Source organism: Vipera berus (assembly GCF_964194415.1).
Source record: "Vipera berus genome assembly, chromosome: 4".
NCBI lineage: Eukaryota > Metazoa > Chordata > Lepidosauria > Squamata > Viperidae > Vipera > Vipera berus.
Window position 1 is genome coordinate 3,945,063 of NC_138206.1, and position 22,248 is coordinate 3,967,310.

The following is a 22,248-nucleotide window of genomic DNA, read 5'->3' on the forward strand; positions in this document are numbered from 1 at the left end:
CCTGGAAACAAAGCGATTTGTGACCGTTTTTCACACTTACAACCATGGTCGCCTTCTCCCTCGGTCATGTGATCAAAATTCAGACACTTGGCAACCGGCTCGTATTTATGACGGTTGCGTTGTCCTGGTGGTGGTGGTGGTGGTGGGGTGTCACATGATCCCCTTTTACGACCCAAAGTCCACGGGGAAGGCAGATCCACTTCACAACCCGTGTGACTAACTTAACAACGGCAGGGATTCACTTAACAAACGTGGCAAGGAAGGCTGCAAAACGGGGCAAAACTCACTTAATATATTCCTCACTTGGCAGATAAATTTTGAGTTCGATTGTGGTCGTAGGTCAAGGACTTACCTGCAGTCCTTGAAGGTCACTCTTCAACTCCACTTCTGATTAGACTCAGGATGTGGGACAAGGAGTGCTGCTTTAGCGATTTTAAAGAAAAATCCCCACCCAGAGGGGTTGTGCGTTTGTATATTTTTGTGACGCTGAACCTTGCGCCGTTCTCCGCACGGGTTATCGGCGGTCTGCAACACGCAATTTCCCATTGCCGCTTTGAGGATCATATTTTGCATCCTCTGAGACTTTGCAATGGGAGCAAATCCCTCCGCATTTCCATGGGGATTTTCCAATCCTGCTTGCAAACGTTTTTGTCGTGAATGTTTAAGAGATTTTTTTTGGGGGGGGGTTGTTTTATTTTCTCAAGGTTGCACACAGTGTGTGTGTGTGTGTGTGTGTGTGTGTGTGTGTGTGTGTGTGGGCCCTCTGTGACAATTCACCACGGCCAATTCGCTGCAGGAACAAAACTTACACTAATGTTAAAGAAACGGTGGAACAGAGTCTTTAACGAAAGGATGCAAAAGGAGGGACCCAAGGAAACGTGGGCTGGCAAAAATTAATTCATTTTATTTTTGTTTTTATTTTAAAGCCTTAAATAGAACCGTCAAATTGTCCCGCAGTGAGTTGTCCCACGTCAAGTTGGCCGTGGTGAGTCGTCCCATATCCCCCCGTGAGAAGGGCAGGTGAGGTGAACGATGCAAACCTTTCTTTCCAGGTGGAAAAGGAAAAAAAAGTTGCAACAGGCAGCTCGGAAACACGCTCTGGATGGGGTGCCAAGCGGTGAGTCTTTTTTTTCCTTTGGGATTTTGCTCTCTGTGCTGATCCACAAAGGAAGGCCCTTGGGCTGAAATTTCCCCCCCCACACACACACACACACCATTAGACGTTCTCTCATAACAGACGTGCCCATCACCATTTTTGTGATCCTTTCAACCAGAGATTCCAAGAATTTAACCTGAGTAAGGGAATAACAGAATTGGAAGTGAAGCCTAGAGGTCATCTAGTCCAACCCCCTGCTCAGGCAGGAAACCCTTATACCATTTCAGACAAATGGCTGTCCAGTCTTATCTTAAAAACTTCCAGTGTTGGAGCATTCGCCGCTTCTGGAGGCAAGGAGTTCCACTGGTTAATTGTTCTCACTGTCAGGAAGTTTCTCCTTAGATCCAGGTTGCTTCTCTCCTTGATTCGTTTCCATCCGTTGCTTCTTGTCCTGCCTTTGGGCGTTTTGGAGAATAGCTTGACTCCCTCTTCTTTGTGGGAACCCCTCAAATACTGGAAGACTGCTATCAGGTCACCCCTAATCCTTCTTTTCTTTAAACCAGACATATCCAATTCTGGCAACCGTTCTTTATCTGGAACGTCTACATTAAACACCCCAAAGAATTCTCCATCAAGAGCATAGAACGGAATTTTGTCTAACGTAGTCTCTTTTCTAGCGTACTCTCTAATTAAATAATATCTTTTTAAAAAATCATTTAGGCCCCCGCCACGGAAACAGAATTGCACCTGAAATTGTTGGAACTCACATCCAATGGTAAGGCATCAGCGTTGTGCGTGTTGCTGTACGAGGAGTCCTCAACGTACGTCCACAGTCGGGCCCAAAATTTCCGCCTGCTAAGCAGGATAGTTGTTCAGTGGGCCTAGGCCTCCATTTTATGACCTTTCAGGCCACCATTGTTAAATGAATCACTGCAGTTAAGTCTGTAACCTGGTTGTTAAGGGAATCTGGCTTCCCCATTGTCAGAAGGTCACAAAAGGGGGAGAATCACATGAGCCCGGCATGCCACAACCGTCACAAATATGTGAGAACACCAAGGACTCTGCCTGTTGTCCATCACAAAATTGGCAACTCACCCCTTCCATCACACCGTTGCAAATGGCTTCAGTTGCCACCTTCCCTTTTTGAGCCCTCTTTGCGAGATAACTCCTAGGAGAGAGACTCCAGATCACCCAAATTAAATTAAAATTAAAAAGATCACCAAAAGAGACAACTCCGAGGTTTCACGAATTTTGATCACGTGACCAGGGGGAATGTGGCAAAGGCCGCGTGAAAAACGGTCAGGTGACTTTCCCCACTGCCATTGTAACTTCAAATGAACGGTTGTAAGTCGAGGACTACCTGTTCAGCTTTGGGGAGGGGGCGGTTAGTAATGGTTCACTGCCTGGTCAGTGAGAGATCTGGATCTAATTTGATATTTTTAATCCAGCTACTGAGTTTTTCCCGGGATTTCAGCCGTTCCAAGGTCAAGCTGCCTTTTCGCAATTGACGGACGGGGATCTTGTCAATGCCGAAGCAGTTCGAGGGGTGCTCCAGATGTTTGGGGAATTGAACCCCTATCCTTATCAGTAGATGCAATCCTTGACTTACGACCACAAATTGTTAAGCGGGCTTTGCCCCGTTTGACGATCTTTCTTGCCACATCCATTAAGTTGTTAAGTTACTCACAGGGCTGTTCAGTCAATCCGGCTTCCCCATTGGCTTTGCTTGTGGGAAGAGGATCACACGACCCACGACCCACCGCATCCCATCATAAATAGGAGTCAGTTGCCAAGCATCCATTTTTCGATCGTGGGGATGCCGCAACGGTCGTTAAGGGTGAAAAGCCACTGAGTCCCCTTTTTTGGGTGCCGTTGTGACTTTGAACGGTCACTAAATGAGTTGTTGTACGTTGAGGACTACCAATATATAACTGGAGTTCTGAGTTTTTTGGGGCCTGGTCTTTTAATGGTAACAATTGGGAGTGAGACACATTAGAGCTGAAAATATTCTAATGAGTATTTCTAAGTCTCAATAACTTTAAGATGGGTGGACTTCAACTCCCAGAATTCCCCAGCCAGCGTAGCTGGCTAGGGAATTCTGGGAGTTGAAGTCCATCCATCTTAAAGTTGCAAAGATTGAAACACGTGTAATTAATCTAAGACAGAATGGAGCGGCTGTCTTTTTTCTCTTAGTAGCTCAGCCTGGATTAATGCCCACACTAAGGACTAGCATCCTTGTATATTTTCAGAGTTGCCAAAGATGCTGGTTGTGAATACCTGTCCAAGAGAATTACCACGCTGTTAAAATGGGAGAATCCATCGCAGAACAATTATCCTGCTTGTCCTTCCAGAGAAATTAAGGTGAAACTAACACGCCGCATGATGAAACCGGACCGGACTTTTTTTATTTCTTTTTTTTTCTTTTTGCTAATAAAGAAGGAAACTTCATGGATTTTTTTTTAACATTTTTTTCCTCTGGATGTATTTTGTCTCCGTTGCACCGGGAAGGTGGTGGAAATACAGGTAGTCCTCGATTTACAGCCGTTTGTTTAGTGAGGGTTCCAAGTTACGACGGTGCTAAAAAAAGTGACTTTTGACCGTTTCTCACACTGCAGCAGCCCCAGGGGTCACGCGATCAAAATTCAGCACCCTTGGCAACTGACTTGTGTTTATGACAGATGCAGTGTCCCCTTTTGAGACCTTCCGACAAGCAAAATCATTGGTGGAAGCCAGATTCACTTAACGACCATGTTGCGAACGTAACGACTACAGTTATTCGCTTAACAGATGCTGCGTGAAAGGTCGTAAAATGGAGCAAAACTCAACACCTGTTTTGCTTAGCAATGGAATTTTGGGGTATGACTGCGGTCATAAGTCAAGGACTACCTGTAAAATCAATTCAGCTTTTAAATTTAAAGGGGACGCTCGCTTATCTAGCCCCTTCGCTCCAGTAGGCTGTCAATCAAAAATGAAAAATTTATACATCCTCTCTGCGATATTGTCCTATAACCACACCGATATATAGGTACTCCTCGGCTTATGACCACAGTTAGGACCAGAATTTTCATCACTAAGCAAGGCAGTGAACTGAGGCGTGCCCGATTTTATGTCCTTTTTTTGCCACAAATATTAAGGGCCATTACCTCTGTTGTTAAGTGAATCACACAGTCCTTAAGCAAATCTGGCTCCCCTCCCCAATGGCTTTGCTTGTCAGAAACCAGATGGGAAAATCAGAAATATCGGTCACCTGAACTCCAGGATGCTGCAACGATTGTAAATACATACTGGTTGCCAAGCCCCCCAAATTTCATCGTAGGGATGTGGCACCGGTCATAAGTGCGAGGACCGATCATAAACCGCTTTTTACAGGGTCACTGTAACTTCAAACAGTCGCTAAACAAATAGTTGTAACTTGAGGAATATCAAGTTTTATTTATACACACACACACACACAATTTTAAAACTTTTAAGTCAACATTAATATATCTATATATCTATCTCTATCTCTATCTATCTATCTATCTATCTATCTATCTATCTATCTATCTATCTATCTATCTATCTATCTATCTATCTATCTATCTATCTATCCATCCATCCATCCACCCACCCATGTATATATATATATATCTAGGTGTCCCCTTAACAATCATGCTTAGGTCTCATCCCGATCCTCCTAAAACTCACCATGTGCATATCAGGAAATTCAAATCAGACAAATTTCTTTGTTTATTTATTGCACGTTCAAAATTAAGAGAATTCAGCAGAATTCTTCCTCCAGTAATATTTCATTGGAACATGAGAGAGGAACGCCGGCTTCAAGAAGGAGTATTCTAACTTTAATGTTCAGTCCAGAATCATGGGTCAGCTCAATCCTAGACTGTACCTGGAACAAACCAACTTTTTTTTTTAACAACCTGTTATCCGGCGTCATTCTTCAATTCAAGTTTCCCAATGCAATGTCAAAAAAATCCTTCATTCTCCACCTAGAAACAGGGTATATATTTTTTAACTTAATTTCTTCAAAAAAAAGGGAGGCAGATCTATCAGCAATCTGACCCAAAGTGGTCTCAGTTTAGGTCAGGGGTAGGCAACCTTGGCTCTTTTATGACTCATGGACTTCAACTCCCAGAATTCCTGAGCCAGCATAGCTCAGCTTGGAAACCTCTCCCTTTTCCCTCAGCATGGCTGGCTCAGGAATTCTGGGAGTTGAAGTCCAGGCGTCATAAAGTGGCCTAGGCAACCTTGGCTCTTTTATGACTCGTGGACTTCAACTCCCAGAATTCCACAGCCAGCATGGGGGAATTATAGCCCCTTCATGACTTGTGGACTTCAATTCCCAGAATTCCTCAGCCAGCATGGGGGAAACTATGGCCCCTTCATGACTGTGGACATCAACTCCCAGAATTCCTCAGCCAGCATGGGGGAACTATGGCCCCTTCATGACTGTGGACTTCAACTCCCAGAATTCCTCAGGCAGCATGGGGGAAACTATGGCCCCTTCATGACTTGTGGACTTCAACTCCCAGAATTCCTGAGCCAGCATGGGGGAACTATGGCTCCTTCATGACTCGTGGACTTCAACTCCCAGAATTCCTGAGCCAGCATGGGGAAAACTATGGCCCCTTCATGACTCATGGACTTCCAGAATTCCTGAGCCAGCATGGGGGAGCTATGGCCCCTTCATGACTCGTGGACTTCAACTCCCAGAATTCCTCAGCCAGCCTGACTCAGCTTGGAAACCTCTCCCTTTCCCCTCAGCATGGCTGGCTCAGGAATTCTGGGAGTTGAAGTCCATGAGTCATAAAAGAGCCAAGGTTGCCTACCCCTGGTTTAGGTCAATTTTGAAAAGTCACCTTGCTCTGATAAACAAGACAGAGAAAAACAGACTAAAAGAGTTGGAAGGGACCTTGGAGGTCTTCTAGACTAGTCCAATAAAATAACCAAATCCTCTTCCATCACTTCATTTATTGCACATTGAAAGTCTCAGCTCTCCGGTTGCCCATCAGTATTTTCCTTCCTTCTCTCTCTCTTTTTCTTAAAAAAACATCCTTTTTTTCTGTCTTTCTTTTTTTCTTCCCCAATAAAATCCACTCTTTAAACAATTACTTGATTTCTTCACTCAAGAAAAACAAACCAGCAAAACAAACCCCAGGTAGATTCTTGCGGAATTATCCGATTTCTCGGCTTCGTTTGCAAAAAGATAGAATAACAGAATGGGAAGGGATCTTGGAGGTCATCCAGTCCAACCCCCTGCTCAGGCAGGAAACCCTACATACCATCCCAGACAAATGGTTGTCCAATCTCTTCTTAACGCCCCCCCCCCCCCAGTGATAGAGCATTCACAACTTCCGGAGGCAAGTCGTTCAGAATAACAGAACAAGAGAGTTGGGAGGGGACCTTGGAGGTCATCTAGTCCAACCCCCTGCTCAGCCAGGAAACCCTATATACCATCCCAGACAAATGGTTGTCCAATCTCTTCTTAAACGCCCCCACCCACCCACCCCCAGTGATAGAGCATTCACAACTTCCGGAGGCAAGTTGTTCAGAATAACAGAACAAGAGAGTTGGGAGGGGACCTTGGAGGTCATCTAGTCCAACCCCCTGCTCAGCCAGGAAACCCTATATACCATCCCAGACAAATGGTTGTCCAATCTCTTCTTAAACGCCCCCCACCCACCCACCCCCAGTGATAGAGCATTCACAACTTCCGGAGGCAAGTTGTTCAGAATAACAGAACAAGAGAGTTGGGAGGGGACCTTGGAGGTCATCTAGTCCAACCCCCTGCTCAGCCAGGAAACCCTATATACCATCCCAGACAAATGGTTGTCCAATCTCTTCTTAAACGCCCCCCACCCCCCCACCCCCCCAGTGATAGAGCATTCACAACTTCCGGAGGCAAGTCGTTCAGAATAACAGAACAAGAGAGTTGGGAGGGGACCTTAGAGGTCATCTAGTCCAACCCCCTGCTCAGCCAGGAAACCCTGTCCCGTTTCAGGCCAAACGGTTGTCCAGTCTCTTCTTAAATGCTTCCAGTGATGGAGCATGCACAATTTCTGTGGTTCCACTGATTAATTTGTTCTAACTATCAGGACATTTCTTCTTAGTTCTAGGTTGCTTCTCTCCTTGATTAACCCGCGAAAGCGAGGACCTTCTCCGTATGCCGTAAAAAAAAGCAGCTTTATTTATTGATTTTTTTTTTCCTTCTCCTCACATCCGAAAGAGAAGCCTAGGTTGATATCCCAGAAGCCAGAAGAAAAATAATCAGTGCTGGTGTGGGAAAGAAAGGCAATTTTGGGGTTTTTTTTGTTTTTTTTCTTTCTCTCTCACAAGTAGTCGTCCTCGCTCGAAGTGGAGGTGCGCTCGGAGTCCTCAAAATCCGACAGGTTTTCGGAAGGCGACCGGCTCATCTTCCACACGTGGGTGGCAAAGGCTTTCCCCCAGCTGCAAGGGTAACCCACCGCCCTTAGCTGGCAAAGGGACGGCCGGTGGGTGGTCTCCGTTCACTTGCTCCCTTTGGCCCCCCTCTGCTTGCTCATGGCGGTCAGCATCTGGCTGATGTAGGAGGTCAGCAGATCGTCCATCTTGTAGCCCTGGCGCAAAAGAGAAGCGGGGAGAAGAAGTGGAAATGGACGCCTGGCGTTCGCCAACCGTCCGGCTTGGCCCTCGGCTCAGGGAGGACGACGGGGGCCCAAATTTCTGTGGCTGAGGGAGACACCTCTGAAGTGGATTCTGATCCATTTTACCAGCTTTCTTTCCCCACCCCCCCGCCCCCCACCCCCGTTGTTAAGTGAATTGATGCAGATGCGGTTGTTAAGTGAATCTGGGCGCCCCGATGGGGATCCCGTGACACACACACCCTCCCAGGACGCTGGGACCGTCACAAATAGGAGCCGGTTGCCAAGCGTCTGAACTTTTGATCACCTGACTGTGGGGAGGCTGCAACGATCGTAAGGGTGAAAAACGGCCATCGGTCACTTTTTTCCAGGGCCGTTGTCATTTCACACAGTCACTAAACAAATGGTTGTAAGTTGCATTTTTGTTTGTGTGAGGGCCAGACTTTTTTTTTTTTTGCCCCAAGGGTGCTTCTCAGAACAGAAAAAGAATAGAATAGAATAGAATAGAATAGAATAGAATAGAATAGAATAGAATAGAATAGAATAGAATAGAATAGAATAGAATAGAATAGAATAGAATAGAATAGAATAGAATAGAATAGAATAGAATATATGGAATAAGATAGGATAGGATAGGAAAGGAATATAGATTATAGTAAAAATACAGAATAGAAATGCAATTCAATTGCAATGGAAGAATAGAATAGAATAGAATAGAATAGAATAGAATAGAATAGAATAGAATAGAATAGAATAGAATAGAATAGAATAGAATAGAATAGAATAGAACAGAACAGAACAGAACAGAACAGAACAGAACAGAACAGAACAGAATAGAATAGAATAGAAATATAGGATAGGATAGGAATATAGATTATAATGAAAAAACAATAGAATAGAATAGAATAGAATAGAATAGAATAGAATAGAATAGAATAGAATAGAATAGAATAGAATAGAATAGAATAGAATAGAATAGAAAATATGGAATAAGATAGGATAGGATAGGAAAGGAATATAGATTATAGTAAAAATACAGAATAGAATAGAATAGAATAGAATAGAATAGAATAGAATAGAATAGAATAGAATAGAATAGAATAGAATAGAATAGAATAGAATAGAATAGAATAGAATAGAATAGAATAGAATAGAATAGAATAGAAAATATGGAATAAGATAGGATAGGATAGGAAAGGAATATAGATTATAGTAAAAATACAGAATAGAAATGCAATTCAATTGCAATGGAAGAATAGAATAGAATAGAATAGAATAGAATAGAATAGAATAGAATAGAATAGAATAGAATAGAATAGAATAGAATAGAATAGAATAGAATAGAATAGAATAGAATAGAATAGAATAGAATAGAATAGAATAGAATAGAATAGAACAGAACAGAATAGAATAGAATAGAATAGAAATATAGGATAGGATAGGAATATAGATTATAATGAAAAAACAATAGAATAGAATAGAATAGAATAGAATAGAATAGAATAGAATAGAATAGAATAGAATAGAATAGAATAGAATAGAATAGAATAGAATAGAATAGAATAGAATAGAATAGAATAGAATAGAAAATATGGAATAAGATAGGATAGGATAGGAAAGGAATATAGATTATAGTAAAAATACAGAATAGAATAGAATAGAATAGAATAGAATAGAATAGAATAGAATAGAATAGAATAGAATAGAATAGAATAGAATAGAATAGAATAGAATAGAATAGAATAGAATAGAATAGAATAGAAAATATGGAATAAGATAGGATAGGATAGGAAAGGAATATAGATTATAGTAAAAATACAGAATAGAATAGAATAGAATAGAATAGAATAGAATAGAATAGAATAGAATAGAATAGAATAGAATAGAATAGAATAGAATAGAATAGAATAGAATAGAATAGAATAGAATAGAAATATAGGATAGGATAGGAATATAGATTATAATGAAAAAACAATAGAATAGAATAGAATAGAATAGAATAGAATAGAATAGAATAGAATAGAATAGAATAGAATAGAATAGAATAGAATAGAATAGAATAGAATAGAATAGAAAATATGGAATAAGATAGGATAGGATAGGAAAGGAATATAGATTATAGTAAAAATACAGAATAGAATAGAATAGAATAGAATAGAATAGAATAGAATAGAATAGAATAGAATAGAATAGAATAGAATAGAATAGAATAGAATAGAATAGAATAGAATAGAATAGAATAGAAATATAGGATAGGATAGGAATATAGATTATAATGAAAAAACAATAGAATAGAATAGAATAGAATAGAATAGAATAGAATAGAATAGAATAGAATAGAATAGAATAGAATAGAATAGAATAGAATAGAATAGAATAGAATAGAATAGAATAGAATAGAATAGAAATATAGGATAGGATAGGAATATAGATTATAATGAAAAAACAATAGAATAGAATAGAATAGAATAGAATAGAATAGAATAGAATAGAATAGAATAGAATAGAATAGAATAGAATAGAATAGAATAGAATAGAATAGAATAGAATAGAATAGAAATATAGGATAGGATAGGAATATAGATTATAATGAAAAAACAATAGAATAGAATAGAATAGAATAGAATAGAATAGAATAGAATAGAATAGAATAGAATAGAATAGAATAGAATAGAATAGAATAGAATAGAATAGAATAGAATAGAATAGAATAGAATAGAAAATATGGAATAGAATGGAATGGAATAGAATAGAATAGAATAGAATAGAATAGAATAGAATAGAATAGAATAGAATAGAATAGAATAGAATAGAATAGAATAGAATAGAATAGAATAGAAAATATGGAATAGGATAGAATAGTATAGAATAGGATAGGATAGGATAAGATAGGATAGGAATATAGATTATTACCAGTGACGTCTCGCACAGCAACTTGCTCCCTCGCACCAAATTGCCGATGGTGATGTGGAAATAGGTGTTGCCGCTGCTCCAGTTCGAGATCTTTGTGAAGGGATGGGTGATGAGGATGTCCTGGAGACACGAGAAGACATTATGGGCCTTTTAGCCAGCCCGTCCCCTGCCTGTCGCCTTCTGTTCTCCCAGACTACGGTACCCATCTACAGGTTGTCCCCGACTTACAACTGTTCAGTTAGCAACCATTCAAAGTTACGATGACACTGAAAAAGTGACTTAGGATCATTTTTCACACTTACGACCATTGCACGGTCACATGACTTACGTTCGCCTTCTTGCAAACTGACTCACATGTATGATGGTCGGAGCATCCTGGGGGAGTCGCGCAATCCCCTTTTGCGACTGCCTGACAAGCAAAGTCCATGGGGGGGGGAGAAAGCCGGATCCGCTTAATGACCGCGTGACTAATTTAACAACTGCAGCGATTTGCTTAACAAACGCGGCAAGGAAAGTCATAAAAATGGGGCAAAACTCAAGTTAGCCAATTTTTCACTTAGCGACAATTGCGGTCGTAAAACGAGGATTACCTGTACAGATCTTCCAGGCAATCCTTCCCGCGTTGGAAAGCACCGTGAAGCGGTATATAACTCTACATTCTATTGCGGTTGCTGGTAGCTTTGCTAAGCAAGGCAGTTGTGCCCCGTTTTATGTCCTCCTTTGTCGCCGTTGCGTTAATCAGTTGTTAAGTGAATCTGGCTGCCCCCTTGATTTCACTTGTCGGAAGGTCGCAAAAGGGGATCACGTGAGCCCTGGGTACACTGCAACTGTCATAAGTACCAGCCAGTTGCCAAGCCTCTGAATTTTGATCACCTGATCATGGGGATGCCGGAAAGGTCATAACTGTGAAAAACAGTCATACGTCCCTTTTCCCAGTGCCATTGTAACTTTGAACAGTCATTAAATGAACTGTTGTTAAGCTGAGGGCTACTTGTGTTTAAAGCTTCCTTCTCCTGGCTCACACAGATACACTGAGTAACAGCCTGCTAAAGCATCAGTCAATCACAATCCTGGGTTGTATAAACAGAGGCACAGAATCAAGATCATGTGAAGCATTAACACCGCTTTATAAAGCCTTAGTAAGGCCACACCTGGAACGCTGCATCCAGTTTTGGTCACCACATCACAAAAAAGATGGTGAGAGTTTGGAAAAAGTGCAGAGAAGAGCAATTAAGATGATCAAAGGCCTGGAGACAAAAACATACGAAGGATGGTTGCAGGGTTTGGGTTTGGCTAGCCCAGGGGTAGGCAACCTTGGCTCTTTTATGACTCGTGGACTTCAACTCCCAGAATTCCTGAGCCAGCATGGCTCAGCTTGGAAACCTCTCCCTTTCCCCTCAGCATGGCTGGCTCAGGAATTCTGGGAGTTGAAGTCCACGAGTCATGAAGGGGCCATAGTTCCCCCATGCTGGCTGAGGAATTCTGGGAGTTAAAGTCCACGAGTCATGAAAGGGCCATAGTTCCCCCATGCTGGCTAAGGAATTCTGGGAGTTAAAGTCCACGAGTCATGAAAGGGCCATAGTTCCCCCATGCTGGCTGAGGAATTCTGGGAGTTGATGTCCACAAGTCATAAAGGAGCCATAGTTCCCCCATGCTGGCTGAGGAATTCTGGGAGTTGAGGTCCACGAGTCATAAAGGAGCCATAGTTCCCCCATGCTGGCTCAGGAATTCTGGGAGTTGAAGAGTCATAAAAGAGCCAAGGTTGCCTACACCTGGGCTAGTCTAAAGAAAAGAAGAAATAGGGGAGACATGATAGCAGCGTTCCAGTATTTGAGGGGCTGCCCCAAAGAAGAGGGGGTCAATTAATTTTCCAAAGCACCAGAAGGCAAGTGAAGAAACAACGGATGGGAACGAATCAAGGAGAGAAGCAACCTAGAACTGAGGAGAAACTTCCTAACAGTGAGGACAATCAACCAGTGGAACAGCTTGCCACCAGAAATTGTGGGTGCTTCATCACTGGAGGTTTTTAAGAGACTGTAAAGCAGTCAATTGACAAAACCCACCTTGCTTTTACGGTCAATGAGGCTGACGCCATGTTTGTTGATGGCGACCAGGAGCAGTTCTGGATAATTTGGGTCAGTGGTTTGCTGTTGGGAAAGGAAGGCGGAGGGGGTGTTAGTCGGCTGGGAAGGTGAAATTGCAAATTAGTGAGCAGGATCATGCCACCACAGCTCTCTTCTAAGGCTAGGAAATTCAGGGATTTCAAATCCCCCTGTTTTAAAGTCGCTGAGAAAAAGACTGGTTTAGGGGTCCATGAGAGATGTCACCCCCACAGCTCTCCTCTCGGAGTGGGGATCCTGGAAACAAGGGGGATATTTGCTGCTCCATCACTGGAGGTTTTTAAGAAGAGACTGGACAGCCACTTGCCTCAAATGGCATAGGCTCTCCTGCTTGAGCAACGGGTTGGACTAGAAGACCTCCAAGGTCCCTTCCAACTCCTATCCTATCCTATCCTATCCTATCCTATCCTATCCTATCCTATCCTATCCTATCCTATTCTATTCTATTCTATTCTATTCTATTCTATTCTATTCTATTCTATTCTATTCTATTCTATTCTATTCTATTCTATTCTATTCTATTCTATTCTATTCTATTCTATCCCATAATTCTAATTCTAATTCTATTCTATTCTATTCTGTTCTGTTCTGTTCTTTCCTGTTCTGTTCTGTTCTGTTCTGTTCCGTTCCGTTCCGTTCCGTTCCATTCCATTCCATTCCACTCCACTCTATTCTATTCCATATTTTCTATTCTATTCTATTCTATTCTATTCTATTCTATTCTATTCTATTCTATTCTATTCTATTCTATTCTATTCTATTCTATTCTATTCTATTCTATTCTATTCTATTCTATTCTATTCTATTCTTCCATTGCAATTGAATTGCATTTCATTGCAATTCTATTCTGTTCTGTTCTATTCCCCTGACCCCACCATCTGCTCTTCAAGGTAGTCCACCAAACGACAGGACTCCTTCCCCCCTTCTTGAGTGCATTCCAAGATGGGGCCGTCCTCACCTTCACTTCGAAGAAAGCTGAGCCAAACGTGGGCCACCGGAAGACAATCTTGAGGAAAGCCAGCTTCGCCTCTTCCCTCGTTTTGCCGGCGTGCTTATTGAAATACGCTACGATGGACTGTAAGAGAGAGCACAGACACAAGCATCACAATCTCTCACGCCGGACGTCCCCCTATTGTAAGAATACCGAATGCATGAACTGGCCTCATAGATTTGCTAAGACTGGTTTTGATGCAGGCTCAGGCTGTCAGGAGGATGTACGCTGGGATGTTAGGAAAACAGAAAAAAGTTTGCCCAAACTAGAAAGAATGTAATAAATGGTTTGTGTAGTTCACCAAGCCACATAGAAGAGGGAGTCAAACTATTCTCCAAAGCACCTGAAGGCAGGACAAGAAGCGACGGATGGAAACTAATCAAGGAGAGAAGCAACCTGGAATTAAAGAGGAATCTCCTGACAGAACAATTAACCAGTGGAACAACCTGCCTCCAGAATCTGTGAATGCTCAAACACTGGAGTTTTAAAGAAGAGACTGGACAGCCAGTTGTCTGAAATGGTATGGGTGTGTGTGGACTAGATGACCACCAAGGTGTTCATCACCAAGGTGACCACCAAGGTGGTCATCACTGCTATCATGTCTCCCCATGTCCTTTTTCCCCCCATTAGGCTAGACCTACCCAATTCCTGCAACCATTATTCATATTGTTTTTGCCTCCTGGCCCTCTGATCATCTTTGTAGCTCTTCTCTGCACTCGTTCCAGAGTCTCAACATCTTTTATACATGGTGGTGACCAAAACTGGATGTAATATGTTCCAAGTGTGGTCTTACAGAGACAGAGACAGACCAATACAGGTAGTCCTTGACTTACGACCACAGTGGAGGCCAAAATTTATGCCGCTGAGACATTTGTTAAGTGGGTTCTGCCCCGCGTTACGACTTTTTCCTGCCATCGTTCTTAAGTGAATCACTGCAGATGTCAAGTTAGTAACACGGCTGTTAAGTGAATCTGGCTTTCCCCCCCATCATTGACTTTGCTGATCAGAAGGCCTCAAAAGGGGATCACGTGACCCTCAGGAACGCTGCAACCGTCACAAATATGAGTCAGTTGCCCAAGCGTCTGAATTTCGGTCACATGACCATGGGGATGCTGAAATGGTCGTAAGTGTGAAGAACGGTCATAGGTTTCTTTTCTTCAGCGCCGTTGTAACTTCAAAAGGTCACTAAATGAACTGTTGTAAGTCGAGGACTACCTGAAGAAAGACAGACAGACAGAAAAAGAGATGGAAGTAGAGAATTACTTGGAGCAAACTTACCCTCTTCCAGTCATCTGGGGACAGCTGTCTGATAAGAGGTTCGGGCACCAGGTCCTTGAGAAGTTTCGGAATATTAGGGAAAGAAGACTTATCATCTTCAAACTTCACCCGATAGATCAGGGCTCCAAGCTGTAGCACTTCTTCCCGGCTGCATTTATGGTAGCCACGAAGATATTTGGGTAATTCCTGTGCCGTGGAGAAAATCAGACGGTGGTGAGGCAACGTCCTGAATCATCTCAAAAGCCGGGGATGACAATAATGGGGTCCTTGGTGCTTTCTGAACTTGAGTATCCCAAAGGTGCTTTTTTAGGAGGCAACTGGACTTCCTCGTTTTTCGCTTCTCATCCCAAGAAGCTTCTTCGGCTCTGACTGGATGGAAGGGAAGGGAAGGGATTTATACTCCTGGCAGAAAAACTGGTCATTTGCATCCTTTTAGCGAGTCGTTGAGGCCTCTTGGAGGTTTGTCTGTGTCCTCGGGGCCACCTGAGTGGTGCAAATGGGTGTGGAGCCTTCTTGGAACTGCTTAACGGATTGTGTTGTAGACTGGAGATGGATGATGTTGTTTATATTTATATTCCTTGTAGACGGCTGGTCATTTGCCTTCTTTTAGAGAGTCGTTGAGGCCACTTGGAGGTTTATCTGTGTCCTCAGGGTCACCTGTGTGGTGCAACTGAGTGTGGAGCCTTCTTGGAGTTGCTGGAGATAGATCGATCACTCATTTGCACCACTCGGGTGACCCTGAGGACACAGGTAAAGCTCCAAGTGGCCTCAACGGCTCTCTAAAAGAAGACAAATGACCAGTTTTTCTGCAAGGAATATAAATATAAAGGACATCATCCATCTCCAGTCTATAAGACAGTCCTTTCCACAGTTCCAAGAAGGCTCCACACCCATTTGCACCACTCAGGTGACCCTGAAGACACAGGTAAAGCTCCAAGTGGCCTCAACGGCTCTCTAAAAGAATGCAAACGACCAGTTTTTCTGCAAGGAGCATAAATCCTTTCATTTCCCCCCCCCCATCCAGTCAGAGCTGAAGAAGCTTCTTGGATGAGAAGCGAAACGTCTTCAGAGAAAAAACAAGGAAGTCCAGTTGCCTCCTAAAAAAGCACCTTTCAGGGCCACCCTGAGCTGGAGGACGGGGAATCTCCCTAGACATCTGAATCTGAATCTTTTCTTGCAGACGTTTCATTACCCAACTAGGTAACTTCATCAGTGCTAGAAGGGAGGGGGCTTTGTTCTCTGTTTGTATACTAGTGGCCTGCCCTGTCCATGTTAATGGGAGCGGTTTGGGTGGTTCCTTGCCTGAGCTGTTGTTCTTGGTGCTTTCTGAGCTTGGTTGTTTTCAGACATTTCCTGACCCAACTAGAGAATATCATCAGTGCTACCGTAGAAAGGAGTGGGGATTCCCCTCCACAAGCAAGCTACTTGTTTATAAACAGAGAGCGGCCCTCGCTCCCTTCTAGCACTGATGATGTTACCTAGTTGGGCCTTGAAATGTCTGCAAGAAAACCACCACATGAACCCTGAGCTACAAATAAACCGTTGTTTACCGCTAGCTTGTTTGGCAATTCCTTGATTGGGATATTGTTTCCTTTTTCTAGTGCAGGTCTAATGTTCTTGGTGATGTTGTGATTCAGGGTCAGCCTGTGGGTTCGGCTGTTGGGTCGGACGACTCAGAGCAGGAGGGGGGTGTTGAAGACCTTGCTGAGGGGGTTGAAGATCTTGCTGATGATAGCCCTCAGGCAGGCCCCTCCCACTTGGTCACCATGGAGACCCAGCTGTGTGAGCCTGACAGTGTGGATGAAGATGACCCACAGCTGGCCCTGTTCAAGGACGCCCGACGCAGGAGGCAGTCAAGTAGGAGTAAACAGAGGAAGGCTATGGGGCTTCTCGGAAGGAGGCAGAGAGAAGTCACGCCCTGAACTCTTTATAAAGGGAATGTGTGGGGAGGGCTGGTTTGCTGAAAGCAACCGCTCAGATAGTGTTTCAAAGCTCCTGTATCTTGGTTCGTGTCTTGTTTGTTTTTTTTAGTAATAAATTTGGCAGACGTAATTCCAGCCTCTTGCCGTTTGTAAAGGGGTTGCCTTTTCTGCAGGGCCGGTAGCAGGCTGGTACAGAACAGGTGATTCCTTCATTAGGCTGTTGTTTACTGTTTGGTTGTCTGAGCTGGGGATTGCTTAAGTAAACCAGCGCTTCTAGCATCGATGATGTTACTTAGTTGGGTAAAGAAACATTTGCAAGAAAACAACCCAGCTCATTGACGACCGAGGACCCCACAGTAAACCTAATCAAGGAATCACCAAGAACATCCCCATCAACATTGTTGTATGTTGAGGACCATCTGTACCGCAGTCGTTCAGCAAAACAATTCCGCAGTTTTGCCGAAAACCGGAAGAATGTACCATAATGTACCATAAATACATACATACCTGCGTACATACATACCGTGTTTCCCTGAAAATAAGACCGGGTCTTATTTATTTATTTTTTTGCCTCCAAAAGAGGCACAGGTCTTATTTTCAGGGTAGGCCTTATCTCCGGCACCAACGGCGCCACCCAGCCGGTCCACTTCTTCTGGGGCCAAAGTTCTGCAGCTGCATTCGGGCCTGTATTTTGCCATCAGGCCTTTCCAGAAGGCCTAAGCAGCCGAGTACCAAGCTATGGATTCAATCCATAGCTTGGTGCTCAGCTGCGGAGATCTTGCAGAACCAAGCTACGGATTGAGTCCATAGCTCGGTTCTCGGCTGCAGAGGCCTTCCGGAAAGGCCTGCGACTGAAAAATGCAGGCCTCAGAAGAAGAAGTGGGCCGGCGAGGAGAGGCCTGGCTGCAAGGAAAGTGGGAGCAAGCGGGTGGGGCAACTCCACTCCACCACCCCCACCCTAGCTTGATTTTTAGGTGTGTGCCTCACCCCCAAACTAGGACTTATTTTCAGGGTAGGGCTTATTTTAAGCCCACCCCCAAAAATCAAGCTAGGGTTTTTTGTTGGTGTGTAGGCCTTACTTTCAGGGAAACACAGTACATACAAACCGGAAGAATGTACTGGAATGTATCATAAATACATCCCAGTTGCCAAGGGCCTAAATTTTGCTGACATGACCAGAACGATGCTACAACCGTCATAAATGTGAAAAATAGCCATAGTCATTTTTTGCCCAGTGCCATTGTAACTTTGGCCACTAAACGAATGGTCATAGGTCAAGGACTGCCTTATGGAAGGCATGCTGACAGTGTTGCACAATCCCATGTGCACAACAACATGTTTTCGGCCTTCAGGTCCCACATGCACAGTAAGACGTTTCCTCACATTTGAGCGGACGTCCTTCGCTCCTGTATCAAAGGTGCTCAAAGAGGGCAAGCAATGTTCTGAAGATGGCCGCTCGTTCTGAAGTGTTCTTCTCCGCCATCTTTTGCTCTCAGAACCAGGAGCTGCCTGAAGGATTGTCCAGCCGTAATCTGGCTTAGATTCCTCCGCTGATAAACCTGGCAGATTTGGGAAACCTACCTGATAATAATGGAAAATGGAATCGGCCATTGAATCTTTCCCAGGCATGGTGTTGGTCCAAAGCTTTTTCATGAAAAACACTTGATAGGTGAGAGAAGGCACAAGACCTAGAAAGCAAAATCAGGGCAACATTCAAAGTTGGGTCTTGATTGGGCCTTGTGTGACGACCCACAATTAATTTAAGGCAGTGTTTCTCAACTTTTGCACATTTAAGATGCGTGGACTTCAGCTCCCAGAATTCCCCAGCCAGCGTATGCTGGCTGGGGAATTCTGGGAGTTGAAGTCCACGCATCTTAAACGTGCGAAGATTGAAAAATATCTATAATCTGTAATAACATAGAGATTGTGGATGCAATTCAGAGTCCTGACTGCAGGGGGCGCTGCAGAAAGCCATCTACCAATGTGGACTTGTTACCCAAAGGAAATAATAAGTTTCTTTTTTTTAATTTGGAGAGATGAAGTGTGTGTGTGTGTGTGTGTTTGTGTGTGTGTGTGTGTGTGTGTGTGTGTGTGTGTGTGTTGGGGTGTGCGTGTCTGAGGTCCACAAAAGGGTTGCTGGCGAAGGCCTGTTGAGGACTGTAAGATTGTTCCCTCCCCAATGACTTCTTTGTGAAGTGGCACCATTTGTTGTTTGTTCCACTAGTGTGACAGGCGAGACACCTCTAGGATCTTCACTTTGTCGCTTTCCTTCGCACAAAAGTGAGAATCCCTGCTTGCAGAAATCTAGCGTGGCAGGAAAAAGATAAGGACGTCCGGGAAAGAAATGGAGAACTGAAGATCATTGTGCAAGATCGCAGCCTCCAGCAGATTTTTGGCAAATGACCAAAAATAATAATCATCATTGTGCTCAAACTGTATTCGGCGTCTTTAAAAGGACACCGAGTTTGCATACAGATAGTCCTCGAGTTATGACTTACGTAAGGGAGCCTGGCCATCAGGGTTATCAATCATGATGTTCGTAAAATAATAATCATGTTAGTTGCTTTATGACTGAAGCTGTTGTTTAATGACCAGCATAAAAAAAGGTGATAAAAATCAAATCCGTCACATGGGTGATCTGACCTAAGATGAAAAGACTGGAAAAATTGGAGAAAAAACAATTTTTTGCCCCTGACAGCTTTGGGGGGGGGGAACCTTGAAAAAACCTGTTTGTTTCCCAATTTTCCAGGTTTTTTCCTAAGCCTTACCTGATTAGGTAAATCAGGCCTTAGATAAATCAGATAACCCATGTGACAGATCCAATTTTTATGACCTTTTTTTGTGCTGGTCATTAAACGACGGCTTCAGGCATAAAGCAACCGATGTGGTTGTTAAGCTAACGCTGCGGTTATTAAGCAAGTGAATTGTTCCCTGTGGGCCAATTTTGTCGAAAACTGGAGGTAAATGCTAATTTTTGCCCGAATCGTCGTAAAACGTGATCACATGACTACAGGACACTGCCAAGTTCCTGACGTGCAGTCATGTGACCATGTTGGGGGAGTGGCCGTCCGAACTTTGACTCTGGGTCATAAGGTCTGTTGTAAAATGGTCACTACGCAACCAGTCGTAAGTTGAGGACTATTCGTACTTCCTTTTCTAATCGTTTTTTGAAATGGCTGGTTAACTGTTTTTCAAATATTGGGAGCCTTCCCATCAACAAGTCTGAAAATGCCAAGGGAGTTTCTTGCCATCTTTTACACGTTTAAAGACTCAAGCGGGATTTTTGTTTTGTTTTGTTTTGAATAAAAAATAAAAGGGTGATTAGAACTTTGATTTCAGAAGGTTACAAATGGGCAGCGGGGTCCAGATGATTTCAAAATAAGATTCTGGAATGAATTATACAAGAATCCTTCCCATGGGAAAATGCTTCAGTTTTGAATTCAGTTCAAAAACATGACAGGATGCAGTTTTGAAGGTTGGCCACTAGAGGGAACTAGAGGGAACCAGAAGGAAGTAAAGATTTCTGTACTGAAGTCAAGATTTACCACAAACGATTTACCATCTTTTGCTGGTCTCGCTTTCTTGATCCAGTCGGTCAGATGCCTGACGAAGTCAAAGAAGAAGTCTCCTTCAGGGACACTGATGACCTGGAAGAAGGCAAGCAACTTTGGCCCCTTGCAGATGTGCATGCTGGGGAATTCTGGGAGTTGAAATCCACCCGTCTTAAAGGGACCAAGGTTGAGAAATACCGTGTTAAAGGGAAGGAAACGGACTAGAGAGCTGCCAATGGAGATTCCCAGTCCTCCAGGTCACAGTTATCCCAAAGGTGCTTTTTCACGAGCGATACTCACTAGCCCTGCCCCGTTCTTGCGTGGCACAGCACCTTATTTTTGCGAACTGCGATGCGGCGGCAGCCATTTTTGCACCTTGCAGTGTGGCGGCAGCCCGTATTTGCGCCCTGTGGTGCGGCAGCAGCCCGTTTTCACACCCTGAGGCACGACAGCGGCCCATTTTTGTGCCCCAAGGCACAGTGTCCTGTTTTTGTGTCCCACGGCCACGGTGCTACTACAAGTGAGGGGGTGCACACGCACATGCATGTGCACTGGTCAGACTGTCCCACAGCCAGGTGGCCTGGGCCCATTACCGGGCCATGGCCCACAGGTTGGGGACCCCTGCCCTAGTGGTCTCCCATTCCAATATTAAGAAAATCACAGAATAACAGAGTTGGAAGGGACCTTGGAGGTCATCTAGTCCAACCCCCTGCTCAGGCAGGAAACCTTATACCATTTCAGACAAATGGCTGTCTAGTCTCTTCTTAAAAACTTCCAGTATTGGAGCACCCACAGCTTCTGGAGGCAGGTTGTTCCACCGGTTAATTGTTCACATTGTCAAGAAATTTCTCCTTAGTTCCAGGTTGCTTCTCTCCTCGGTGAGTTTCCATCTGTTGCTTCTTCTCCTGCCTTCAGGCGCTTTGGAGAAGAGCTTGACCCCCAACTCTTCTTTGGGGCAGCCCCTGAGATACTGGAAGGCTGCTATCATGTTCACCCCTCGTCCTTCTCTTCGTTAGATTAGAGTTAGACATACCCAATTCCTGCAACCCTTCTTCGTATGTTTAAACTTTAAGGGTTTCAGTGTTAATGGACTGGACTCTGATTAAAGTCTGGCCAACTTTGAGTTGTAAACTCACCTTGTCCGATATCTTGATAAAAAGGCTGAATCCCTCCGATGATTTTAAGAGCAGCCGTTTGGAAATGCTCTGACAGAAATCCTTGGCCTTGGTGCCTGATTCCACTTCAAACGCCTGGGTGAGAAACAAAGAATAATAAATAACCTGGCTTCATACAAGCTGAGTTGAACTCTTGTGTCAGAGTGTGTACAGTCTTATTGCGCTAGGTAACCCAGGAGTAAATACAGTAAACAGTGGTCTATATTAAATGGTGGTTTACCTTACCCTATCTACAATATCACACACCAGGAACAATACACACACACACACACACACACACACACACACATGCTAATACAGCAGGATCCAACACACCACAATTACAGCAGGAAACAGAAGAGAGAGAACACAGCAGCCGAGGCTTCCCTTTTATATCAAGGCTCTCAAAGGGACACAGACCCTGCTGAGTCAGTCTCATCATTACACCAGATAGCTCACATTATACAAGCTGATTAGCTGTTAAATTATTACCTTGATATCTTGGGCCAAACTAGGGTTTAAACATGGTTTACTCAATTAAACACAAGTCAGCTGGTGGGGTGGGCCCAGCTGGGATGTGAGAAGACGTTTGGCCAATCTCAACGA

General features: G+C 43.6%; 1 protein-coding gene across 3 annotated transcripts in view; it reads right to left on the reverse strand.

Annotated features, from left to right (window-relative positions):
- Positions 1 to 7,058: 7,058 nt before the first annotated feature.
- Positions 7,059 to 22,248, reverse strand: part of MYO7A (myosin VIIA) — a 95,355-nt gene continuing 80,165 nt past the window's right edge. For 2 of the 3 annotated variants that reach the window (XM_081327789.1, XM_081327790.1), the window contains exons 40-47: positions 21,625 to 21,738; positions 20,497 to 20,584; positions 18,519 to 18,625; positions 15,016 to 15,201; positions 13,705 to 13,821; positions 12,690 to 12,773; positions 10,627 to 10,746; positions 7,059 to 7,689 (exon numbers count right to left, since the gene is read on the reverse strand). In XM_081327789.1, coding sequence (XP_081183915.1) covers positions 7,600 to 7,689; positions 10,627 to 10,746; positions 12,690 to 12,773; positions 13,705 to 13,821; positions 15,016 to 15,201; positions 18,519 to 18,625; positions 20,497 to 20,584; positions 21,625 to 21,738 — 906 coding nt within the window. In that variant the 3' untranslated portion in view covers positions 7,059 to 7,599. The remainder of the gene's footprint in view (positions 7,690 to 10,626; positions 10,747 to 12,689; positions 12,774 to 13,704; positions 13,822 to 15,015; positions 15,202 to 18,518; positions 18,626 to 20,496; positions 20,585 to 21,624; positions 21,739 to 22,248) is intronic. The other variant, XM_081327791.1, reaches the window with a different exon arrangement.